The sequence below is a fragment of the Amyelois transitella genome, chromosome 12 (assembly GCF_032362555.1).
Source record: "Amyelois transitella isolate CPQ chromosome 12, ilAmyTran1.1, whole genome shotgun sequence".
Classification (NCBI taxonomy): Eukaryota; Metazoa; Arthropoda; class Insecta; order Lepidoptera; family Pyralidae; genus Amyelois; species Amyelois transitella.
This window is the reverse complement of record NC_083515.1, coordinates 7,498,781-7,525,332: the sequence shown is the minus strand read 5'-3', so window position 1 is coordinate 7,525,332 and position 26,552 is coordinate 7,498,781. Positions and strand designations below refer to the sequence as shown.

At 37.0% G+C, this 26,552-nt stretch overlaps 2 protein-coding genes across 7 annotated transcripts in view; one reads left to right on the top strand and one right to left on the bottom strand.

Annotated features, from left to right (window-relative positions):
- LOC106142071 (meteorin-like protein) overlaps positions 1 to 18,660 on the top strand; it is a 42,947-nt gene extending 24,287 nt beyond the window's left edge. For both annotated transcript variants that reach the window (XM_060946796.1, XM_013343701.2), the window contains exons 2-5: positions 13,302 to 13,513; positions 13,918 to 14,208; positions 16,054 to 16,204; positions 16,957 to 18,660. In XM_060946796.1, the coding sequence (XP_060802779.1) occupies positions 13,302 to 13,513; positions 13,918 to 14,208; positions 16,054 to 16,204; positions 16,957 to 17,200 (898 nt within the window). In that variant the 3' untranslated portion in view covers positions 17,201 to 18,660. The remainder of the gene's footprint in view (positions 1 to 13,301; positions 13,514 to 13,917; positions 14,209 to 16,053; positions 16,205 to 16,956) is intronic.
- Positions 18,661 to 19,436: 776 nt separating this feature from the next.
- Positions 19,437 to 26,552, bottom strand: part of LOC106142522 (testis-expressed protein 2) — a 30,291-nt gene continuing 23,175 nt past the window's right edge. For 4 of the 5 annotated variants that reach the window (XM_060946762.1, XM_060946764.1, XM_060946763.1 and 1 more), the window contains exons 16-20: positions 25,493 to 25,584; positions 24,760 to 24,881; positions 24,217 to 24,301; positions 23,538 to 23,677; positions 19,437 to 23,234 (exon numbers count right to left, since the gene is read on the bottom strand). In XM_060946762.1, the coding sequence (XP_060802745.1) occupies positions 23,045 to 23,234; positions 23,538 to 23,677; positions 24,217 to 24,301; positions 24,760 to 24,881; positions 25,493 to 25,584 (629 nt within the window). In that variant the 3' untranslated portion in view covers positions 19,437 to 23,044. Of the gene's footprint in view, positions 23,235 to 23,537; positions 23,678 to 24,216; positions 24,302 to 24,759; positions 24,899 to 25,492; positions 25,585 to 26,552 lie in introns of those variants that run through there. The other variant, XM_060946765.1, reaches the window with a different exon arrangement.

Sequence of the window (26,552 nt, the reverse complement as noted above, 5' to 3'; positions counted from 1 at the left end):
CAAATATTTGATCACAAAACTGTCCATATCACGTCATAAAGTAGTCATGAGGTCTGCTATCTGGCACTTCAGAGAAATGAAAAGCTGTGAGAATGTGCGTTATTTCAATGATAGTTTATCTAAATTAATTAGGTACTTCTTATCTTTTTTAAGTAAATAACTACACAACATGTTTATACGTATTTTATTAATTTGGAAGTACTTGTTAAATCTGTTTCTGATACGCTATGTAAGGAGTCATTACTTTTTTCTTTTTATGTATCCATAAATGGGTTATTAGGCTATTATTTCGCAAAGCGACTGTCCACTGTCATCCTGGATTATTTATGATCTCCAGCGATCGCCACTCTAATTGGGTCCTCCAGCCTCCGCACCATAACTCAAACGCCGCTCATTTGAATAAAATATCACTGTATTGTATACAGTGTTGCCAACCCCAATGCGGAGCAAAGCTGTTAATCAGCTTTTAAACAACTGTAGAAATCTGTAAGTCTCCTTTGTAACTATACCAACTTTTTTGAAACGTTGGGGTCTATCCCTATCTTGAGATTTACGTACTTGATGAAATGATGCTTATTTTATCCACTATTCATGAAATTCTATGTCGAACGTGCCATTCTAATGAAAAAAAAATTGAAGATTAGATTGGAATATCAATACTTATTCGGCATCAAAAAAGTGTAGATTTGCAACAAGATTGAGGGGTAAAATAGTTGGCTACACTAATTGTAAAGGCACACACAAAGCTTCAAAAATCGTTAATTTATTTTACGTTATCCTACAATGTTCAAGATTTGTATTCAAATATATGACTGCATGTTAAGAGATGTCTTTCTCGAGGGCAATTTTTTTTACTTCGTATGCATATCAGGTTTTTTACTCGTGCCCAAGTCGCCGCTTTGTGGTGAACCAATTTTTTTAGTTAATAGAAAATATCGGCTGTATTTACCAAATAAGGGATAAAGACTAGATTTTGTGTGCGTATATATACGTAACTGCAAAACTGAGGGAAACTGCAATTTTTTTAAATTATGTAAATTGATTTAATTATGGCTGGCAATTAACCATATAGGTATATCATTACCAATCGTAAATTCGTCATTAAGAATCCAAACAGAGAAATATGGCTGTGAAGGTCGACTACTATCACCATGTTTGTATTGCCGTGAGCGGATTTGTATAAGTACTAATGTTTATGTAGTTTTCCTTGCATTGCATTAAAATTCTAAACAAATGGTAAATCTAAATCATCTTAACACTACATCACCTCTGGAATAGTTCTTTTTTTTCTGAATTCCTTACCAAATCTCCATTCAAAAATTTTTCATAGAAAAGACATCAACGCGCTAGGCGAAAAATTTATTCCAGGACAATTATAAAATCAATATATTTACCAATCGACGGTCTCTGAATTACAATAAGTTCGATAAAGCTGATTCATGGAAATAATTCTCTGAGCCGGCGCGTGCCGCAAGGCCGGTCAACGTAGGAGTCAGATATCCTGGCGCGATCTCGCTCGCACTAGCCCGCCTCGCCGCCGACCGCATAAGGCGTGCCGACCACTTGATATGCATAAATGGAGCTCTGACCCGCTCGTCAAACACGTATTCGTCATTGCATCTACATTGCTATCTTGTAATCCACGCACGTGTCTTAAGTAAGGCATGGCGACATTAACCACACATCCTATTACAAGACACCGCTATGATTCTATGCAAATTGCGCGGTGTAAAAACTATCCCAGCCATGTTTAGATCTTCTTGACATAAGTTGGGATTGATTTGAAAATGAGTTAAACACCTTATTTGAATTAATGTGCGTATTTTAAGTAGGAATATTTGCTGTACAATTTACTCTCAAAGTAGTACTTCATGAATAATAATTCTGAATTGGTAAAGCCGGCCAGGGCAGCGCGGTCATAAAGTATACATACATTTAGCGGGGCTACACTGGTGATAGCCGGGGGCACTGTCTGTCCAGGTTGTGAGCCCGGGTCCACCGTTAAATAATAACAAGAGTGTATCATTCCGTGGTTCCACTGGGCTATAAATTGTCCGCTGCCGGCGGGCACGCGGCACGCAATCTCAATGCGGAAAATATTATGCTTGTGTTAGTGCTGGCCCTACCATAAGGTAAGCCGCCGCTCTCAAAGCGATTATTCTTGGGATAATACAAATGAAATTAATCAGTAACTAAGTATGATTTGCTTCCAAAACTTACCAAGTTGAGGAACCTACAACTAAAGGTAAATACTTATTGTACAACTTGAATATGAATCTTATAATTTGAATCTGAATCTTATAAGATTTTTTTAACGGATGTACTTTTGTTTTATATAGGTATTTTGCATAAGAAGAAAATAAATTTCTTTAACAAAAAAATGTTGTTGAATATTATGTAAAGGGCAAGATTGTGGAGAACAATAAACAACTCTTTGATTTTTACTGCTAAAGCTTTTGTACGTAAAATCAAATTGCCATTAAAGTTATTAAACAGATTGTATATATAATGCCAGTAAGTGAATGGGCGCCATAACTGAACCTTGCTCTTTTACAAAAACCTCGCCCAAGTCCGGCACTTCACCAATATAGCCTGGGCGGGTTTCGCAGCCGCTGGCCACGTAAAGCCTAGCATTGTTGTGCCCTGTACTTGTAAGTACTTACACTACCCAGGAACTAGGTTTTAACTCTCGGTCGGCCGCAAAAAACACTTCGCCTTTATAAGGTGGAGTTGACAGAAAAACTCGCAATCAACTACTTATGGTCCTTGTTTTGCTTTATTTAAAATTCACTCGTATATGGATACCAAGTTGGCTAACGTCTGATGTGAATAGCCAATGAGGTATACCCATAAGATCTGTACGGTAAAAGTATTCTAAAGGTAGATTCAGTCGAGAATAGTGTACTGGAACTTTATAAATTAATTCACACAGCCGCACAGATTTATTATAATAATATTAAGATAATTTAATACTATTCAAGCATTCGATATACATCAACGATTTCTATGGAAAGACCGGATCATACTTACCGAAATCCACAGTCGTGAAAACTGATTCTTTGTAGGGAAGAAAGTATACAGGGATCGTGGCAAATAGAAATACATATATAGTTTCTGCCTTCCTCGTCCGGGAAAGACGCGTGGATTTATGTAGGTATTTATTTTTGAACCAATGAAAACAGACGACAAGATTATCTTAAATAAGTTACATTTGTAGGCGTTCTATACGCCAGCTTCCAGGCGGTCGAGTATTCGGTCTTGCTGCATTCCTCTCCATTGTGGGGACTACGCTCCGCCTGCACCGGATTAAAGCCTATTTATTGACTCCGTAATACTCCGGTTACGGTTTTTATGGCGGAAGAAAGTAGACACTGAGTATTGTGATATATGGTTATTATTCTTGGATACGGGTTATCACTGGGATTTGTTTAATGCAGTTTTGAGGTGTCGGATTCCACGATATTTGATCAGTTTTAATATTAACTGTGTACAATAATCCATATAACTGTTATGTAGGCAGTGGCGAGATAAGACCATTATGTAATAGTGCTTTGAATTAGGTGCCGAGTCGAGCTCATCATCAACATGTATTGTGCTTGTAGTTGCATGCATGCAGGCTTATCCTTTGCAGGCTAAAATAGCAATTAATGGCATTTAATGTCTCCATAAAACACTTAAAGCCCACAAAATAGACAATGAAAATGTAAGTGACGGTGTTAATATTCAGTTTGCACCACAAGGTAGTTTCTCACGAGTCCTCGCGTATTCCACCAGCGCCTGTGCGTGAGAAACGATCACTCCATGCGGGTAACACGAAGTTATCTTAAAAAAATATCATTTCCACACGAAAATTATCTTCTAGTTGCCTTCTACGAATTTCGCAATAGTAGGTACCGATAGTTTTGACCAATCTTCAACTACCTGACACGAATCTTATCCACTCATCTCTATCATTCTACGAAAGTCGTATCCCACTTACTATTACTTCAAATGTGCGATAAGAAATCTAAAAATTGTAGCTTTATTTTTAACAATGTATGATTTATTAGGTGTGTAGTTGCGATGTCCAATACAGTAGATGCATAGTTTAGAATGTAAACCAGTTCTTCGCTACCACGGACCTTAGTGCCTGTCTATTGGACAACTGACTATAAATTAGACTTTCGTTTTATATAACAAATGTTGCTCCAGTAGTTTCTAGATCAGTTACTTCTAGATCTAGTTAGTTTATTTGGTTGCATATAGTTTGACTTAATTTTTATGTATACATTACTTACTTTACATAACAAACCAAACCTGTGAATTTATCATTCATAATTCAATGCATTACGTGTATAATTCTCATGTAGTTATAACATGAAATGAGTTATTTTTATTTATTTTTATATACATTAACATTTTGGCGTATGCCCTATGATAAGCAGTTTTCTCACTACACTGTGTACATTTTTCTGTTACTGGTCGAGGTAGGTAAAGTCTATCTGCCAAATCTCTTGAAACTCTATCGTGTGATCATAAATCGAGTACTATTTGTACTTATACAATTCTCTTATGATCTCACGCTATGTCGAAAACCATCGGATCGTTGTCCTGTCTAGATTACTCCAGATACAGGTAGACGTGATGATAAGCGTAGTTCACACGGTTTATCGGCGGCTGTCACTTGTCACAGTCGTCAGGCCGAATGTGGCTCAGTCAACATATGTATGTATCATTATCGTCTAAATGGCCTGAAAGAAACATACAGCTGAGTTGATATCATCCGGTAATCCATGACGTACCTATAGGATTTAGAGAATTTAAAGTAGTATCAAGGGTCAGATTATCAAAATCTCTTTTATATCTTTCTTTTAAAAATCTTTAGGAAGCCCAGCCCAATACGCTTTAGCTAATGAGAAACAAGGAAAACCTATGACAATAATTAATTTGGAGAACTCGTCCCACAATAGATACAACATATAAAAACAGTTACACGCATCATGTATTCGATATAGAACATCGAAAATTTATGATATTCGGTGGGATCGCTAAAATTATGTAGATCATTCGGCATTCCCACGCCAAAGCTCACGTGAAAGTATGTGATCGCATGTTCAAATCTATCACCTTATCAATCCGTGTTCCCATAAGAAATTTTCTGGGCATCTTTTTTCAAGCATCGGTTATTTGCGTAAAACCGATTAACCGCGTTATCTGACCGTATGTAAGCAAGTAACAGTGATAATATTATATATTATATCAATATATTTGCTCTCTTATTATAAATCTAAACACTTAACAATTATTCAATTTACTTATGTGTAATTTTACCATTTAATTTGCATTTAAAATCTCAAATTAAATACGTATATAACGTAAAAGAAACAAATCTACTTCTTCAAAGTGCAAAGAATATAAGACAGGAGGTAATTAACAACACACGTTCGTAAAATTGCATCCAATTGAACCGATGCATTACGACGCCGAAACACACGGTTTGGCGAAAGCTTTTGTTGCGCTGAACGTCAGTACTTAAAAATTTACGATTTGTTTTGATATTCCAAGGAATATACTTGTTTAAATCCTTTTATACTTAACAAGTTTCTATTCTTTACCTTCATAATGGTAAATGTTTGTATAAGTATTTATGAATAGAGATCCCTATATTCTAACTTTCAAAGTGGCACCTAGTTTCGGTGTAATTAATAATGCATGAGACATTTAGAAGTTTATAGAAATCATAAAATTTGCGTCTTTGACTTTATTTTTGTGCTATAAGAATTCGTTGATAGTCACCCTCTAAAAAGTAATAAACATAAAAACGTAACTACATTTTGGTTATATTAGAGGTGTCTTAAGTGACCTCTAATATAACCAAAATGTAGTTACATTTAATTACAAATGCCACACTTATGAAAATGAAGATGTCAGAAGAAGCCAATCCAACTCAAAGTTTCAAATCAACTGCAAAAAATTACATAAACTTACCAAACCTCGAATTCACAATCTTTATGTATCAGCAAGCAATATTTTACCGTGTGGAGACATTTCTCCAACGTTTTTGGGATCTAATAGCTCATTAGCTATTAGATCCCAAAAACGTTAAAGATGTCCAAATTTGTTCAAACATTTCTGCCATGGAAGCTCACCTTGGTGTGTAATACGACTGTGCTATGTTAATTAGTGATGTAGTTGTTCAAATGTATTTATATTCACGTGTTTTAGTGCCTTGTAATATAATTGATTAATACTTAAGAAGTGGTAATTTAATATAACTAATTGGTGATGCATTTTGGTCACATGTGTTGGTTAGCTGGCGCCTAACGCCCACGATGACGTCGACGCCGGCGCACATGCGCACTCAGCCGAATTTTGTCCCGCCAAGGCGTCTATACTCATGATTAATTATATTTTATTAAAATTTATTGTCATTGGTTTTATAGCAGAAGGAAACTTTCAGTCTTAAAATTTAGTATATTTTTTAATCTTTCCTGTATAAAAATATACGAACTTAACAATCATTTAACATTTTTCGAAGATTGCAACTTTTGCACGTGCACATTGCTCTAGAAATAGACGCAAACCACTTATCATAGTTGACCGGTGACTTTTCAGCCCACATCTAGTAGCTAGTAGCCATGATGAATTAACAGAGTAGCATTAATGACCAGCTTAGTCACGCAACGCGGTATGTGCATGCGTATGCTTCATGACATGCTTGTTTACACAGGCGGTTAGCTGCAGCAGTAAGCTCTGATTGGTGGAGTCTTGACGCCTACTGCGCCGAAAAGTGTTTGCGTACCAAAAGCGTGCATGACAAGTTTAACTTTCGTACTTGCTTGCTATGTATTTCTCGAATATACCTATATACCTTCATATTTACTTTCTTCGGCTTCCTAATTATATATGTATTCCCGGGATGTGTAAGTCCAAATCAAACATTGAGTTATGATTCAAAGTCATCAGAACTAAGGTTTCACCACCAGAAGCCTGGTAGAAAATCTTCCCTTTGGTCGCCATCGAGCCTAACACATAGCTTTCACAACATACCCATTCTAATCACCACCAATTTCTTAAACTGTTTGATTCCAAGCAGTAGCCAAGTAGTCCAATCAATATATCCTTTCGGAGTGGAGAGGTCAATTGTGGTACTAGTTACGTTTATTTATAAGGTGCGGACTTGTAATTACCTATTAGAAGTCAGCGACAGAGGGCCGCCCACGCGCTGTCGTCTCCTACGAGTTGTGTCCATTATACAAATGAAAGATCTTGCTGCCATCTTACCACAATACTATTACCTTCTTTACTTCCTGATTAACTCTATTATCACGAGTGCAATGACACAATAATAAACTATAAGAATTCTCACATGTTAAAATTTTGGATTTATAGAGTTGATCAAAGTTGTAAAGGAGATTGCAAAGATCAATTTCGCCAGCTCATGATCACAATTCGATCAATTTGGTTTAAACTTTTTCAAAGCTACGTTCGGTTGGCGAGTGTTCTTCAAAATTGCTAAAATCTACAGTTATATAAAATATTTATGACCATATCTTGCATGATTTAGATAGGTTTGTAGCATTGGCAGTCGATAGCTGGCTCGGCCAGATAATTGTGAGGCCGGTTTCGACGACATATGAATACAATGAGGAACGCACGTGCGCTCCGTCGCTGGCTGCACCTCAGCCCATTGTCCAAACGAGCATTGTTTCACGGATATCCTCCGTACATGGCTTGACACTTACATTAAACACTGTCTTGGTTTTGGCTACAGGTATATGTGGTTGTATATTCAGTTGCCACCTACAATTATCAGGATTTTTACTGGTTGTTCAAAAATCTAATTTCAAAATCGGAATAAGACTTCCAAACAAAGTATTTGAATGCTTGCACCGATGCAGCGCTTTAATTGAACAACAGAAAATAAACGTTTCCTTTCAACGATAAAGTGCAATAAAACTGCTGCCTATTTTCTCTTACCGACGTCGACAAATAGATGTATATTCGGCATTCGATCCAGTTTGTTAACAAAGTGGTCGAAGTTAAATAAATCACGGAACAGTTCGCTGTTCTCTGCAATCTCTAGGATCTTGTGCCGGCTGACCTAGAAACGAAAAAACATAGCACGACCCACGAGCTACAACTGTGTGCGTTGATTGTCGCCACAAGATTAACAGATCCCTATGTGTGGGTGAGCTTGAACGTTGAAAGCTTATAAATCTTGGTTGTGTTGTACGAGTATCTTGTGGCGCGGTGTTTTCATTTGGAGATGTATGGCGACAACGTTCCACCACAATATACTCGAACAATATTAACATAATCTGTCGTGGAGAATAGCTCTTAATATTAACATAAGCAAAAACAAAAGAGAATTGAGTATTTTAAAATTTTATTGATTCGCTGAATAAGATTCTAAAAATCATTTGATTGATACTTTAAGCATCAAATTGCCTTGATAATCAACAAGCTTTTATAAAATCAGATTCTGTATCTTTAATGTTTGATAATATTAACATGCTATAAAAAAACTATATATATAATATAAAACTGCTTTAATAGTAATGTAGTTAAGATGACTGCCACTGTCTGTACCAAGACAATATCTTAATATTATTGTGGCCACTTCACATTATTTAAAATACTGAAATTCATTTTTTTGACCATACAAGCAGTGACTTATTTTCGTTTGGAAGTCTTAGTCCATATTTTATCATTATGGCGACGATAATAATCTGGACCCGTGTAGGCTCGCGACAATACGAGAGCGCGTGGGTTGTGCTTACAGGGTTGATTCATGGGCGTTAAATTTATAATTACTTTATATTTTAGCTTTAGTTTTAATTTGAGTTTATTTAAATTGCAAAAATATAAATTTTAATTATCGTAATAAAATACTTTCTATAAATATATATAAAATTTCAAAAATGAATATTTACCATTTATGCATGCATTCAAAAATAGCATATGTAAAATCTTTCAAACAAGTTATAAATCTGCAAATTATATAATAAATATAATTATTTATAGATTCAGATGAACCTTAAGTAATACATGCGTACATTTGGCGAGATAACTTTACTCTCTTTTTAATGCGCATTAGATGCAATCAAAAATATAGATAATGAAATGCCACGCAATGCCTTTATTAAAATTATCAATTATATGTGCACTGACTGAGATGAGAATGCAACCGAAAATCGTTATGAAAAAAAATATATTTTTAATTTAACAACCCTCAGTTATGATCCAAGTAATTCTCGTAGCTGCGTCTTGAACGCATGCGACATTGTTATCAGAGATTCGGGAGAGAATAAATAAAAACTGTTCGTAGAAACATTTTATTATTCCGTCGTTGTAACCTCGCGATAAAGCTTTATGGGACCTGTTATCGCCACTAACGAACTTTCTACATAAACAGAATACCAGTTCTATAACTTTTGGGTTTCCATAAAACACGAATTTTATGTCTCTTCTTGACATGTTTTGACAAAATGCTATTACTGCCTACATTTGTGATAGATTTACATCACGTACCCATATATAATACATAGGTATTGTGTTGGTTCCCTATGTATTGTGTTTATTTAACGGTAAAAATAAAACAAAAAATATATTAAAATTTATCCCGGAAATAAAATTTATGATGTATAAGTGTGAAAGTTCTCTTCCTACTAATGAGAGGGACAATAAAAGCTAAATGTCAAGAAGATGCTAACTACGATACTCTCGTTCTCAAGTAAAGGTCATTGAAGAATTACTGTACCCTATTGAACAACAGCCTTATTGTAGAACATCCCGAGTTAATTTAAATAAATAAGTAGTAATTACATCTGAAAAATTGCTCAGGTTGAGCTAGCCCCAAAAAGAGTTCGGACTTATGCTATAGACTAGTAATATATTATTCAATTTAACTAAAATTAAACAATTAAAAACATATGACATCCATATTTTCGGGTCAATTTTGAAATTGATAATTTCCCGAGACTTTATGACTAAGTGACAAGCATTTTACTGCGGCGCCAGAAGCCAACATAATGTAGACATCTTATATTCAAAGGTGGACACAGCTTAGAAAGAAGAACGTGAACATATAAGTTGCAACGATAATTCTAAAATACTGAAGCTTAATTGTGGGGAGAAATATTGCATTTCTTGAATGGAATATTCAAGAAATGCAATATTTCTTCCAATATTCAATTATAAATTAAATAATACATTAAATAATTATGTCTAAAGCCATTCTAAAGCACTTAGGTAGTATTAATTTAATTCGACATGTGCCTTTATGAAGATTTTTTAGATTCAATGGATTATATTCCCATATACCCGACTTAACATATTAACACAAATATGTTAAAAGTTCGTGATTATACAACGTACCTATAAAACCTTTATGTTAAAATATCGAATAGTGTTTTATGGGCTTTATCACAAGTTGTAAATATTGTCATAAAACTTGTGAACGTCTTGTTTTGTTAAATACTAATGTAAAAAGAATAAGCTTGATTGTATTGAACCGCAATATAAGTCTCAAAGGATCGATACCTTGAATCCATTTATAATGACTAATTTCGTTTGTGAGATTTTTAAACACGATACTAATTTGTTGAAGAACATGATTGAATTCGTTCAAGATTCCTTGCATCCATTAGGAAAGGTAAGAGATAAGAATACCTTTGGAAACAAAGTGCGACAGAGATGAAACATGATTTCGAAGGGTGACGTTAGGGCACATTAGAAGCTTTTAGCCCGACTCGGCGGCGCCCGCGTCATTTGCCTCGTAATAGCTGGGATTGCCTCAATTTGAATCTGCCGAAGCCAAGATAGGTAATCTTGGCTTTGTACGTTTTGTAACGTTAATGGATCACGATGACTGCCCTAGGCCAGCTCGTACAGCACCCAATTTGTTTAGATTTGTACTGACATTTTAATGTTTCAGGATCACCAAATTATTTTTATGTTTAAACTGGACACCAATGTAAAAAAAAAAAAAACAAATCAAATGTTTTAAAAATTTGTAAAATGGCGTTGACTCAAATTATCCTATCTCAGCCGCACTATAGCATTGCCGAAATATTGAAATAAAAACATAGTTTAACGCGGAACCACACGTTATAGTTAACACCCCGAGCCCTGAGTAAGTTTTTGTCTATATGTTTGGAAACAAAAAATCAACCTTACGTGTGGTTTTTATGTTACCAACATTATTTTTGTTTATTTTAGCTCGCGCCGATAATGTCAGTGCGAGACAGGCGCGGCGCGACCGTCTGGACAGGGCTGCACGTTTCAGATCAATTGCCCAATTGCCAGTCAATTGTTTGGCATAGAATGCATTGCAGTTGCAATTAACTACGGTATTAAACATCTATATTTTCAACTTAACATATAATAACAATAAAAACCAGATTATCAATAAAATTATAGCTTAACAAAAATAAATGTTGTGAAACATCACTAATTCTAATTGTACAAAAAAAGAAGAAGAAGTTAAAGTTAATTGACACAAGTTATTAATGATAATCGTATATTTTATTAACAACTTTTATAAAAACTGTTTTATCGATTCGATGCGCTTAATTCTTATGTTACAAAACCCACAGGGAATTATACCCTACAACTATTAATAAAGTTAAATAATACCTTTCCGAAAAGCATAGCGATCAGGTAGTTAAACTAAAAAATAAGTTTGTTCACCCCTGCCGATGGGGTGCCTGGCAACCTAAGGCCAAGTGTGTGCTGGCGACCACGTGAGTCGCACTTGTTTCTATTAGTTCGTAATTTAGACGGCACATTTATCAATATTTTAAGCCATTAGGGTGGATTAAGGAAGTCCCCGATGACGTGAAAGTAGGATATGACATTCAAAAATACATCTGCCTAATAAATTATTTTTAAAAAATGATTTTTTGTTTGAGTTTTGATTTATGTTCATTCCACATAGTTTGCTCCTAATGATGTGATATAGTACTGATATTTTTTTTCAAAATCTATCTATGTTTATCAAATCTATATCACATATTACATTATTTACTAGTAGGTATAAAGGCATTATTCTCTCTCTGTCAGACACTGCCATTACAATAACTGACCATTTGTGTTCAAAATAAAGCAGAAAGTTATACAAAATACTAATATATAAAGTTTATTCGATAATTAGCACATCGTTTATAATGCTTCTGCGACTATTAATTAATACAATAATAGGCAAGATTTCCATATAAGATATTTCCATATAAGATCTGTTTTACCGCTTATTTTACAAGTTTACTTAATGCGCAGGCGGGAAGAAAAGCTCGGGCCGAGCAGAGACGTGGCCACACAGACAATACGTTTTACACAAAAGCGCTGTCGGGCTTTTATTGCTACGACTTGCTTGATGCCATGTAAAATCTTTACGTGGCATCTTTTATAGTGGTCTGTGTCGTATATTTGAGTTTTATGGCGCGTGTTAGAGCGCGAGTGGGCCGGGCGTGGGCGCTACTCCAGAATCGCGGCCCACGTGCCCCGATCGCCGATAGCATTGTCCGCCCGAGGCTGCTTTATGACTCCCCTCGAGATACCACTGCAAAATGACACTTCGCGTGCCGTAATCTTGCTGCGCCGCCGCGCCTTACTGCTTTCGATCTAGATTTCTTACCAATACTCTTTAATAGCCCCGAGAAAAGACAACAGGCTGCCGTATTTTATGTTTTATCACAGACAGATTTTCTGCAATTATGGCGCTGTGTACGGGCTGATACCTACCTATAACAAATCTTACAGAAGGCGTCTCACACCATTCACTTGTTATAACCATGGGTTGCCGCAAGAATGCTGTCAAGAGCGGTGGCTGTTTATGAATATTCCATGATAAGTAATTTATATTGAGTGAAATAAACGTCGGCCGCTTGCCGCCTCGAGTCGGGGACGGAATACTAATAAGTTTTCATTCGGTATTGGTGCCTCGGTAGCCGGCTGTCCCAATCAAACCGCCCAAATATGATTAAACAGCCTTTCGTAACCGTAATGAGAAAACCCTAGTAGGAATATCGTAATGAAGCGCGGTGTGTTTGGCTTCGTTCGATTCGGGTTTATTTCTTTTGATTTGCATATATGGAGAAGATAAATTGAGCAAGAGACAAACCGCCAATGCTACAATAAACTCTCCGCTGCAATATAAATATACATTATTGAGCATTCAGGTGAACATGCCCTTTCAGTCGTTTCAAGACTGTCGGCTACCTCGTGAGGAATAAAAACATATTATTTATGGATGTAACGTGGCACGTTACGAGAAAATGATATAAATATCTTAATTAAACAATGATCTACATTTGTTACAGCGGGCTGTCATCCAACACGGAACGCGGAGTGACCCCGGTGTACCTCCGATGCCGAGAAGGCAGCGTCTCCTGGCTGTACCCTCGCGGCGCCCTGCGGCTGCTGTTCAGGCCTCCGCTGCCGGCCGACGAGCGTGACTTCAAGGTCTGCGTGAGAGTCATCCGGAGGCCTGACCCGCCGGACTTGTTCCATTCTATGCGGTTTAATGATACTGGTAATTATTCCTTACATACATCACATTATCTTTCCACTTGTCACTATCCCTGCATATTTGTTCTACATCATATCATTCACATTCATGCTAGTTCATTGGTTTAGGGTTTGACCTTATCTTTCACCAGAAGGTCTCCGGTTTGAAAAGTGTTTTTCTTGGCATTCCCCTTTAAAAGTTTTAATGTATACTCGCCTTACTATTTATATTTTTACTGAGTTAAACTACTTCAATTATTTTACGTTTGATCGGTTTTGCAAAATGAATATCAACCATCATACTTATAAAAGTTCTTGCTTAGCCTATTTGTGTGCATCTTCGGAAGTGACTAGCATGGGATTTGATAAAACAGAAGTCTAATACTGAAGCTTAAAAATAGTTGCATTAAACATTTTTCTTAATTCCAGCGCCACGAGAACGTTTCCCGGCACGGCTCTTTCTTGAAGGTCCGAGAGCTCTCGCGCCTCTATACGCTCCCGATGACGGCGATCCGAGGGAGCTGCGATGTTTCCGAAGTAGGAACGGGCATGCAGCTTTGTATGTGGAAGCCGAGCCCGACGACGGGCCCAGGAGGCGAGTGGCTACGTTCCGGTACGAAGCGAGACCGATCATCAAAAAGCACTACGACCCAACTACGGCTGACTGCCGCCCATGCTCGGATGAAGAACTTGAACTTGCCTTTTGTACTAGTGATCTAGGTAAGTTACCACTTTTTTGTCAAAGTGTCATAACATCTCCAGTGTGGCAAAGATCTAGACTTCCAGCCAGAATCTTGTTAGAACGAAATCGGAGCAAATAAAAAATTTGTCGCTCGGGATAACGACATCAGTGACAACATAAAAATGTCCGATGCAGCTCACAACCGCGACTGCGTCCCCATATTTTAGCGCTCATTACACCACCGTAATGGGCGCTCACAAAACCAGAAGCGGTTGCACGTTAATAAACTCGAGGCGAGCCCGCATGGTAATTTGTCGCCATAATCGAGATTCCCAGAGCTCAGAATTTTATATTAAAATGATTACGCCTGAATTTAATTCTCGTAACTACGGCAAAATATTTGAGTAACGGAGTGTCTTTTATCGTTGAAAAGTTCCATGACTCTGCAAGTAAGTATCCAAAAATGTTACTCTTTCGTTTTGGCAAAAAGCGTTGCATTGTCGGGCTGGCCTTTTGTGGTTCGCTAAGTGGCCACGAAAGGTTCTTAGAAGAGATTAAAAACGCGTGCCGTGCCGTACCGGTTATTACGGTTTTTGCATATGGTGAGACGGCGCCGACTGCCGGGTCTAGTACGTCCTTATGCAATAATCCGAGTTGACGAGTACTTCGACTTTATAGACGGGTATTATGATGCGCACGCGCAGCGGGGATCGGATAGTCTTCTTTTTCTTATTTGATAAATTATAATTGTTGGAAAGTTATGTCACTGCGCTCCCCGCGGGGCGGTGGGCGGCCGCTATTAGCCGCCTCCGCCGCGTATCATTGAAATTTTTGTTTGTCATGCCATATAATAATTATTAGGAGTTTTTATAGCAGACCCACAAGTGAAGCCGGCATTACTACGGATTTACAAGCCGACTGTTGTGATTGACAAATGACATTTTTGAAATTTGGGTTGGTGCATTTTTTATTTCAGATGCATTTTTAATAGCTACCTATCTTCATTCTTGTGATATGCTATTAGTGTTTTTTAACATCAATTAGATTTTAAATGCAAACGCAGATAAATAAAACATTAAAGCAATTGTTAGCATTTTTTAGTTAACATTAGACTTTTCGGTTCAAAAAAGTAAAATTAAAAGACGGAATTAACTAAATAGAGACAGATGAAAACATCTGTGTGAAACCAAATAAGAATGAAGAGCACACTTCACCTATTAATTATAAGTTTGTATCGTGGATAACGTGATAGGTCGTTAGTTAAACTCCATAATTACAGGCTCCCAGGGTCCACTGGGTTGATGACCGTATACCAATGCCTTCTATTCACTTATCTCGTTCAAACAAAAGAACTGTTTAAAAAAATCGGTTACATTTGCGCTTACTCACGACGGAGAAAAACCCGTTGCGACGCGGACAATGGCGACATAGTGATTAATACCTATGAATCTATATCTGGTGTCGTTTTTTGTGCCGACAAAAAGAAGGTGACGTCATGATAAGAATAGAATGTAAAGGAGACAATGGGCGTGCCACATTTAAATAATATCGATAGCGAACCGCCTACTTTAAGAACTTGATTGGTACACTAGAAACTCCACTCTAGTTTTAAACTGGAAGATCGCAGAATGGATATTTTCAATAAATGTTAGTTTATGCTATTCTTATTTTTTACATATATTTAATTTGTTGTAATTTCAAAAAAAAATTATATATATTAGACATAAATAATGTTCCGGTCTCGCCTTGGGGTCTTGCTGACATGTGACTTAAAAGATCCTATAATTCTGGCAGAATGACTTCTATATGTTAAGCCTAGATATAGGGTGCAGTCGAAGAATTTCCTTGATGATGATTACCTTACAAATGTTCCTCTATTGCAGTATCCCGGGGGGTGATCATCAGCAGTGAGCCTCGGGATGACTTGGACTCGACTCAGCTGACGCTGCGGCTGACAAAGCTGATCCGCGCCACGGGACACGACGGCGACCCCAAGGGAACCCCCGGATTGAAAGCTGATGATGATTACTACAGGTAAACAAATCATTGAGTATGTTTTCATCTTAGGTCGTATAAAAGAATACATACATACATATGGTCACGTCTATATCCCTTGCGGGGTAGACAGAGCCGACAGTCTTGAAAAGACTGTCGGCTCTGTCTACCCCGCAAGGGGAAAGTATAAGTATAAGAAATGTATAAGTTTTTTTTTTGTTAACTTATTTTAATTGTCATTCAAGATAGATATCCATATACTTAAGCAGATTTGACAGGTTAGTTTAAATACGAAGCAAAACAATTATAATTCTTATTCTATTACATACCAATCTACCAGAACATATATTCCAACATACCTACATGTAATCAGGAGAGCCAACAGCCTCGCTTAATGATAGAATTGATATTCAAATAGTGACAGGTTTATAGTCCATCGCCTAAATAAGAATCCAAAGTTGAAGTATTTATTAGCCACTAGAGGCCGCCCGCGACTTCGTCCGCATGGAAACCCTATCAATCCCGCGGGAACTCTGGGATAAAAAGTATGTGTTATTCTGGGTCTTCAGCTACCTACATACCAAATTTCATGGTAATCGGTTCAGTAGTTTTTGCGTGAAAGAGTAACAAACATCCATACATCCATACAAACTTTCGCCTTTATAATAGTAGTAGGATTGCATATTGACTTTTCCAATTTGTACGGGAGTGGAAACAGCTGGCTAACGCTAAATTTTTCTTCGCTACCAGACCAGCAAGGAAGGCATTCGATTGTAAAGTTTCACTTACAGGTACGAAGTGGACAACAGCGTAGAGCGGAGTGCGCACCGCAAGCGTCGCAAGCGCAGCCTGCACGCGCACGTGCACGTGGCGGCGGCGTGCGGCGCGGCGGCCGGCGCGGGCGAGTTCCTGCTGATGGCGCGCCGCCGCCTCGGCCGCTACTCGCTGGTCTGCGCGCCCCGCCTGCACCAGTGGCGGGCGCTGGTCGACAGGCGGCGAGCGGATGGTATGGCGCACTGTTTGTTACAACATTGAGTTTGTTTTCCTGAAAGAACGATACTTGCACGTGTGCGCAACCCGGATGCACGAGTAGATGGCGGTTCCTTGTGAAATATTCTAAGGAACAAGATGAATGCTGATGGTTTAATTAGCGAGCTGTTTACTCGGTTGTCTGCGCGCCCGGCCTGCTCTGGTGAAAGGTGTTACAATCCGAAAAACATTTAAGCTTTCGACCGGTTGTTTATGATGAAGAAGAGGAATAGGTTTATGGTTTGGAGCACTGCTTCAATATTCATGTATCGCTTTTTCGGCCGATTCAAGGATATGTAAGCCCCGTTGACAGAATATTCCCAGAAAGTACCTATACTTACTTAATCGCGGACAGGTTCGGTTTATGGTGCAAAATTGTGCAAAGCAAGTTGTCGTAGTTTAAGCTCCAAGAGCAATATTTATATAAGTGATCTACGTGACATCATGGCTAATTCTCAGTTTACATCAACAGCAGTGGTTCTCGTTCCGTTGTTTTTAAAAGCAGTTTTCAAGTTAAAAATTATCTAGAATATTTTCATTTGTAAGAGGCAATTTTTAAATTTCCATACTAAGTCGCGAAGGACAGTGTAAATATAATAGTATTGTGTGAGTCTCAGATTTATCAAATAAAATGTTTGTAAAAAAACATAGAAACATACTGGAATTTCATAAAGCTAACTTGCCAGGATTCCTATTATTTTAAGTTGTATTGCTTGCCATAATCCAGCTTGTATATAATAAGCGCATTCAATTGCGTATATTTTGTTTATATGATATCTAAATGTTTATATTTCATTTTAAATCATTACTGTTAGCTTTTAAAAATGTGGTCCAAAGTGCCAAAATCATTGAAAGATCTTCATGTGTAGATAGTAAGGTTGATCTCATCTCTGTACATATAATTATAAGGAAACATTATCATTATAAACTAGCCATATTACTGTAAACATATGTATAAGAAATACTTTGAATCAGTCATAATGTAAATCTGATGATAAATTTCTTTACAAGTGTAAAGCCATCTTCTATGCTTCCATGCGAACAAATATCTATGTAAAGATGATTTTCAGACATTTACTGTATTTATTATATTATAAAAAAATATTTTATTCTAAATGGATGTGTAAAATATCAAAATAAGATACCTAGTAATTGAAACCACATCAGTTACGTAGATTATATTGCATTAAATGTGCTATATAGAAAGGATAACAAATAATATATATTATACCTAAGTAAAAAGAAAGCAAATAGGTTTGTTTCTTTTTATTTACTCTGAGTCGAATCTGTCATAAAAAAATTGTAAATATCGAAAAAAATATTAAAGTTGCATAGTATATAAGTTTTAATATATATGTAAAAATATTTTTATAGTTGTCGATATGTGATATAGATATACAACGAATATATTGAGAAGTGCCTATTGTACTATATGTAGTGTTTATTAAAAGATATATTGCGAAAACGACAAGTAGATTGTTGAATAAAATGTTTGAAAATATTTTTGTTGGCATTTTTTATTATTAACCCTCTTATAAAAAATCCCACACACACCCATATAACACGTCCTAATTCCGTACGTGGTGGACAGACCTAAAAGTTTAACTTTATACATACATATGGTCACGTCTATATCCCTTGCTGGGTAGACAGTGCCAACAGTCTTGAAAAGACTGAATGGCCACGTTCAGCTATTTAGTTAAATTATAGAATTTAGATTCAAATAGCGACAGGTTGCTTACCCATCGCCTAAAAAATAATCCCAAGTTTTTAAGCCTATGCCTTAGTCGCCTTTTACGACATCCATGGGGAAGAGATGGAGTGGTCCTATTCTTTTTTGTATTGGTGCTGGGAACCACACGGCACTTTAACTTCATATCGTTAAATAGCAAAAGCGTCAAAAGCAAACAAACATGAAGAGGAAGGATGCTCCCAAATATTCCCGCTCTCTCTCTGCTTCCCGATATCTGCAACTTAGGTTCAATATAGCATACTCCGGGTCAAACATTATGTTATTTCTAATATTTAAACCAAGAAAGTTTGTAGTTTTCACACAATTGAAAAGTTTGTAGTTAAGATTCGTTGCATTATATGACTCACTTCTTCCCCGGAGAGGTAGGCAGAGACTACATCTTTCTACTTGCACTAATCGCTGCACGTCTCCTAATACAAACTCGTCGGTTTCATTAAAAGAATTGTTTTTTCTCCTAATATGTATAAAGAATTTAAATAAATCGTTAAATAGTATAGCAATTTGTTTATTAAAAAAAAATCACAACTGATACCACATAGAAAAACTACTCGGCACGGTTTAACTCTTAACTATATATAAATATCACATAAACACTTTATGATTTGATAAACTATGTACAAAGACATTACTCCACTTTTGGTACATTGTGAAAAGAGATCACAGTAAAAAAATAAACAGAAAAGGAATATCATTTAGACGATATTAATAAAATAAAACAGAACTTCAATAAACAAGACATTCAACAAAATATACATACAATTTATTTTCAGTGAATCTTAAAAGATATCTTTATCTGATTAAAAAATATTCAAGTGATTATTGAATTTTTTTAATCGGTAAAGCTCTTTTATGATCACCAATAACTAATTAAAATAAACTCATTAACTTCGAAGTTAACATCTAATAATAATATTTATATCAGCACAAAAAATATCATCTTCTACATCAGAATATTTTCAGCATTCCATCAAATTTAACCATTTAACCCATCGAAATTAAGGTATGTAGTTGTAGAACATTGCTACGTTTAAAAATAAATAGGATAAACAGGTACTCAATTATTGTGATATGTCGTAAAGTGAAATTCGAAAATGTTGCAAGTATTCTGGCAAAATTTATAAATTACAGCAAAATAGTGTTTATACCACCTTATAATATTGATCCAAAATATTCATAAGAATTCAGATTATACTAGTTATGAACAGAATAATATAAAGAAAAATAACAAATATGAGAGGTACTACAAGTTTTTGGCATTATGGTGAATTTTTACACGTGTCAAAAGGATATAAATACAAGCACATAGTCTCATAAGATTTGAAGTATATAAACAGCAATACAATTCAAAAATACAAACGTATTTCAACTGTTCTTTAAGGTTCTAAACTTTCTTTTATTAGATACCTACCCTTAAACACGCTCCCTTATCAATATTTAGCACATACCAATTTCCCGAGATACCAAGACAAAAATTCAATGAGCAAATATCGCGCCTCAGCCTTTATTTACTGCAATAACAAACCAGCCAGTTAGAACATCACATCATCAGCATAATAATCAAAGTATCGAAACATTGTCTTATCAATATTTGGCCAAAAATCTATGAAAACTGAAAAAAAAGAAATAATCGATTAATTTGTACTAGCAAACACAATGTCTAAACACCAAGTCACAGGAAAGCATAATTTCTAGTGTTTCTTCTTGTTTGTATGAATGTATGACGCATGTGACAGATCGGTGTCCTGTTTTCATGAAGTAGTGGATACTACTGTTCTGCAACTCGGCATTAATATCTAAATAAATACTTATCACATAAGGTATATGCTTAACGTGGTGAATATCCTAAATGCTACACTTATTTTAACAGATGAAACAATACTATGTCATGTACGTTGTAATTGTGCGATGGCAACAACATATTGTTGTTGTTAATATTTTGTACATAATTTTGAAAAAGTTGAATGAAGGACGATAAAGTAGTGTGTATATCTAAGGTCAAGTCTGAGTTTCTACAAAAATATGAATATTTTTTAACCACAATAGAAACGAAGATAAAAATATAACATTTCGATAGATCTACCTAAAATTTTGTATTGATTTTTTTTCATAAAATTTGATATTGGATTAGTCGTAACAGTTAATGATGAAATTATTGTCAAAACATTTATTACTAATGGTAGGAAGCTCGTAACCAGATGTAGGCCTATAAAACATTGACAAAATGTGATTTTAGAATTTAACCAAGGTAAATTGCAGGCGTTTTATATTTTTTCATAAACACATTATAATGGGTAATGAACCTAAAAGTTTAAAAGACATCACAATGTCAGATGATGTCTACCTAAAATGTAAATTCATACTATTAAAACAACACACGCCTATTTCATTTATCTTAGAAAGTAATTAAATAATTAATTTAAATGTTATATAATAAAAAGCACAAAATAATTTAATGCTAGTAACTAATTATATTAATGCACGGACAAAGTTGATTGAAATTGAAAAATAAGAATTTTATTACCTATGTTCGAAATGTTGGGTATTTAAAAAAAATCAGCAAATAATTAGTCGTTGGTAAATGCTCACATTAAATTTGTCACTAGGCTTTGACAATGCCAAGATAATAAACATTTATTATAACAACAACACACAATAGATTCAATTTAAGACTAAATAATTTTATACATCAGTGTTTTAAACGTTTTCAGACTCCTGGGTACAGTCGAACTTTATAAATTATGTGACATATATATTATTATTCGAATTATGTCATTAATAACCCAATCAGGGGCAAGATTTATTTTAAAATTTACAGGGAAATTTACAAACCTCAGACTTAAAAACTCGCATAATCTAACAAAATAATAATAAATAAATATCAAAACTTCTTGTGTAGTGTAGTTTTATTATTTACTAGCAGTGCACGCGACTTCGTCCGCGTGGAATAGATATTTTGGGCATTATTTTTACCCTCAAGGATGAATTATTTTCCCTGTTTTTTTCACATTTTCCATTATTTCTTCGCTCCTAAAAGTTGCAGCGTGATGTTATATAGCCTAAAGCCTTCCTCGATAAATGGTCTATTCAACAAAAAAAGAATTTTTCAATTCGAACCAGAAGTTCCCGAGATTAGCGCGTTCACACAAACAAACTCTCCAGCTTTATAATATTAGTTAGATTATATTTGTTATTAAAAAAATATATATAATCAGCTAAAATATGATGGTGGACAGCGTGGAGCATAATTATTCTACATGAAAAGGTTATTCTTTAACAAAATTTAATTTTGTACTAATTCAATAAAACATCCAGTGTAATGCCATGAGCCCATAGGAAGCTCCCATAGAGAAGGCTCCCATGAGGAAGCCTTAATGAATAAATCATTAAATCGGAGAAACTTCCCGAGCCAAAAAACCTAGTTAAAAATAAAAATGCATAAAATTTCATAATAAAATTATTTTAGACACAAGAATGTTTGCACCTACATTTCAGCTTTTATTGCACTTCAATATAGCAAATTTTAAATGCCTTCCACAAATTTATTTCATTATTGATCTTTAAACGCATGTATCAACACTAAAAGCCGTAACATTACCTGATGCCATGTAAACGCAAAATTTTGAATTTAAATATAAAAAACTATCCGCACTCAGCTTGGTTATAAGCCCATTACCCACAAGCAATAAGTTTTTCTAAATTTCTCACAAGATGGCACCACTAAATTGTCTGGTTAAAAAAGGCAGAACATGTACCATTTCATTGTGACAAAACTTGTGATAAAAATCAAAACTGTTTGTCTAATTTTTGTCACACGCGCTATTCAGCGACTATCACCGGTTTGATTTTCGTGAACTGAGCGCGGCTATTTCTTATCTTCCCACTCTTTCATCTCTTAGGTTAACCTTATGTCAGTGAGAGGGAAGCTAAAACATATGCCTTGTCAACGTTTATAAATACGTAGGTAGCATTCAAAATATCTAACGTGTGTTATGTACCATACGCCCAGTTTACTCTGTTTGCTGAAACAATCTGATTCAGCAAACTGCAAATTTAATGGATCATGTGGTGTTCAAATAGTTGTTTGCGATTAACAACCTTCACTCGTACTCGACAGGAGTGGGGGTCAAGACGTCCACGACAATGTCTTCCATGTTGGGAAGCACTAGAATCTTCTCGAACTCCTTGCTTAGTTTCTGCTCGATCCAGTTGGAGATGTGAGCGAAACGCAACGCCCTCGCGCCTACTGCCGGCCGCGCTTTCAGTACCAACTGGGGGTTGGAACGGAATCTGGTGACAAAATTAAACATTTGACTTCGAACGATACATTCACTGGTCACAATAGAACATGTAAACGTCCTCACTTTGAAAAGTCATTTTACAGATTGGATCTTAAAGTACATATTAAAATAAAGCACATAATCCTTTTAATTCAAGGATTGTCTGCTGTGTTGCAATACATTGAGAGCCATTTTTGACAGATAAACTACTTTAAAATGGCGGATAAAAGTTTGGACTTTTTTGTTTGATTTTGCTATTATCTGCGAATCTTGTTTACAGTACAACGAAGAGGAAAGTCTATAAACATCGCACCCGATCCACAGGCGGTCGTGCGGCGGCGGCGGCAGGTTGAGCGTGAGGCGGCCCTCCAGCGCCTGCACTTCCACTTGTAATTTTATATCCGTGTTCGAGAGACCTTCCATGGCTCGTTTCACGTACTTGTAGTCTGTAACCTGGAAGCATATATCGTTGATTAAGTAAGTAAGTAATTAAGAAAAATAATAGTTTTTATATATAGGGTTCCATTTCGGTGCTGGGTAATATAACTGCTGCCTCAATGATATTGGGATGAAATTTGTTAAAAACTGTGCCTTTGCGATTTTGAATTGTTCGCTATTGTTGGTTTGTAACGTGATGATGTCGCCAAAAACGAATATGGGGTCTCCCGGAAGACAAATAAAGTAAATGTCAAATTTTCACGAGAAATAAATCGTTTAACCTTCGCAACCTTAAAAGAAACCTAACTCAGCTTGGATCATTAAAATCCAGGTATCTGAACGTACAGGTTTTCTCACGAGATAAGCAACCTTCAATATCTATGCGGTTTTTAAGGAAAATTCATAATGTAGTTTTAGCAGATAAAAATATTATATTAAACGTCGTGGTCATAATCAGTTGTAGTCCAACCAAGCGTGGTATGCCATGCTGTGGACCAGTATGTAGTTGAAATGGTAAAAAAAAAAGACAATAAAAATAGAACTGAATCACAGACCTGTTGAAAATATTTATTTGTAGCAATTTTATCGACCATCCTCAAGAATTTCTTCTTTGAAGAACCTCCTTCAGATAAATTCGGCCTGAAACACAAGAGACCTATATAAGTATATAACGCACTGATTTTATAGACTAAAGCAAATTCAAGCGTAGGATTATAAGATTTTATCAGAAAAAGTTCACTTCTCATCATGTAATGAACGGAAATTGAACCCGGGACCTATGATTCAGAGACGAGAACACTACCACACTACCATTGCTCTAAAAAAGCCGATAACCGATGCTTTTACGGTGAAAAAAACATCGTGAGGAAACCTGCGTATTCAGGCAACTGGATATGTAACCATGATCGATCCAATACAGGTTGAGTTCTCCTGCAAGGGTTGGAGGTCAGACAGTAGTCGCTGCGTGTATAAACCTGACTCACCCAAACCCACGATTCTAGTCAAGGGCTTACCCGGGCTCCGCTCCATCCTGGTGAGGATGCAACCGGGACTAAAGTCAATAGGAGGAAGAAGAAAAACAAAAATAAGGTACTGACGCGGATTCGGCGAGCGCGAAGTTGTCGGCGCTGTCGACGGGCTGCACGGGCGCGCAGTCGTCGTCGCTGCTGGACTCGGCCGAGTCCTCCACGTCCGAGTCGTACACCGCAGGCTTTCGCCGCTGCGCGGAACACACGACTTTACGTTCACAAAAGAAAATATTGAACATCATCACACACGCATAGTATAAAGCAAAGTCGCTTCTAGTATTGTGTGTGTAGTTTTAAAGATGTTTTAAAGATTGAAAGATATATGAATACAAACTGACATTTCTATGTCTGCACACAGAAGGAAACTGCATTCAAATTCGTCGTGTAATTTTAAATATCTAATAGGACATGCATACAGACATCCCTATGTCCGCATATATGTATGCTTAATACTACTAACAGATTTCGATGCAGTTTTTTCATAGATAAGAATGATTCAAGAGGAATTTTCGATTGATAATTATGTATTGTTTTTTTTTGTTTGTTCGAACTACGTTACCTTTTGATTATCTCTAATTAAACACATACTATAGACTTGCATGAATCTTTATATCCATGCAAGTCTATGGTACCATAATACATAAGAATGTATAAGTAAAAGAAGGTTCTGTCTTTACGAAATGTAGATATATATGTCTTTGATGCCTATTCTTTCAGAAAGGAGACGTGATTTTATGAACGTAGTGAATGTACATTTATTATGTGTGTATGTTCATGTAAATCTTTCTAAATATCAACTTACTCGTTGTGATTCACCAAACATGCTACTCGAAGGCACCTCGTTCTCCAAGTACTCTTCTGTCGCTCCTAGTATATGATCTTCTAATGTCACATCTGTAAAAGATAATTTCAACTTATAAATTCAAATGTAAGAATATTTCTTCGTAGCGCAGGTCGGCGTCGATCACTCGCTGCAGCCCCGCCACAGTGACACAAGCAGCCACACAACGCCATGCACTCACTCTTCTCCTTCAGCTGCAGCAGGTTGATCTGCGTGAGCAGCGCGATGTGCGCGCCGCCGTCGTAGCGCAGGTCGGCGTCGATCACTCGCTGCAGCCCCGCCACAGTGACACAAGCAGCCACACAACGCCATGCACTCACTCTTCTCCTTCAGCTGCAGCAGGTTGATCTGCGTGAGCAGCGCGATGTGCGCGCCGCCGTCGTAGCGCAGGTCGGCGTCGATCACTCGCTGCAGCCCCGCCACAGTGACACAAGCAGCCACACAACGCCATGCACTCACTCTTCTCCTTCAGCTGCAGCAGGTTGATCTGCGTGAGCAGCGCGATGTGCGCGCCGCCGTCGTAGCGCAGGTCGGCGTCGATCACTCGCTGCAGCCCCGCCACAGTGACACAAGCAGCCACACAACGCCATGCACTCACTCTTCTCCTTCAGCTGCAGCAGGTTGATCTGCGTGAGCAGCGCGATGTGCGCGCCGCCGTCGTAGCGCAGGTCGGCGTCGATCACTCGCTGCAGCCCCGCCACAGTGACACAAGCAGCCACACAACGCCATGCACTCACTCTTCTCCTTCAGCTGCAGCAGGTTGATCTGCGTGAGCAGCGCGATGTGCGCGCCGCCGTCGTAGCGCAGGTCGGCGTCGATCACTCGCTGCAGCCCCGCCACAGTGACACAAGCAGCCACACAACGCCATGCACTCACTCTTCTCCTTCAGCTGCAGCAGGTTGATCTGCGTGAGCAGCGCGATGTGCGCGCCGCCGTCGTAGCGCAGGTCGGCGTCGATCACTCGCTGCAGCCCCGCCACAGTGACACAAGCAGCCACACAACGCCATGCACTCACTCTTCT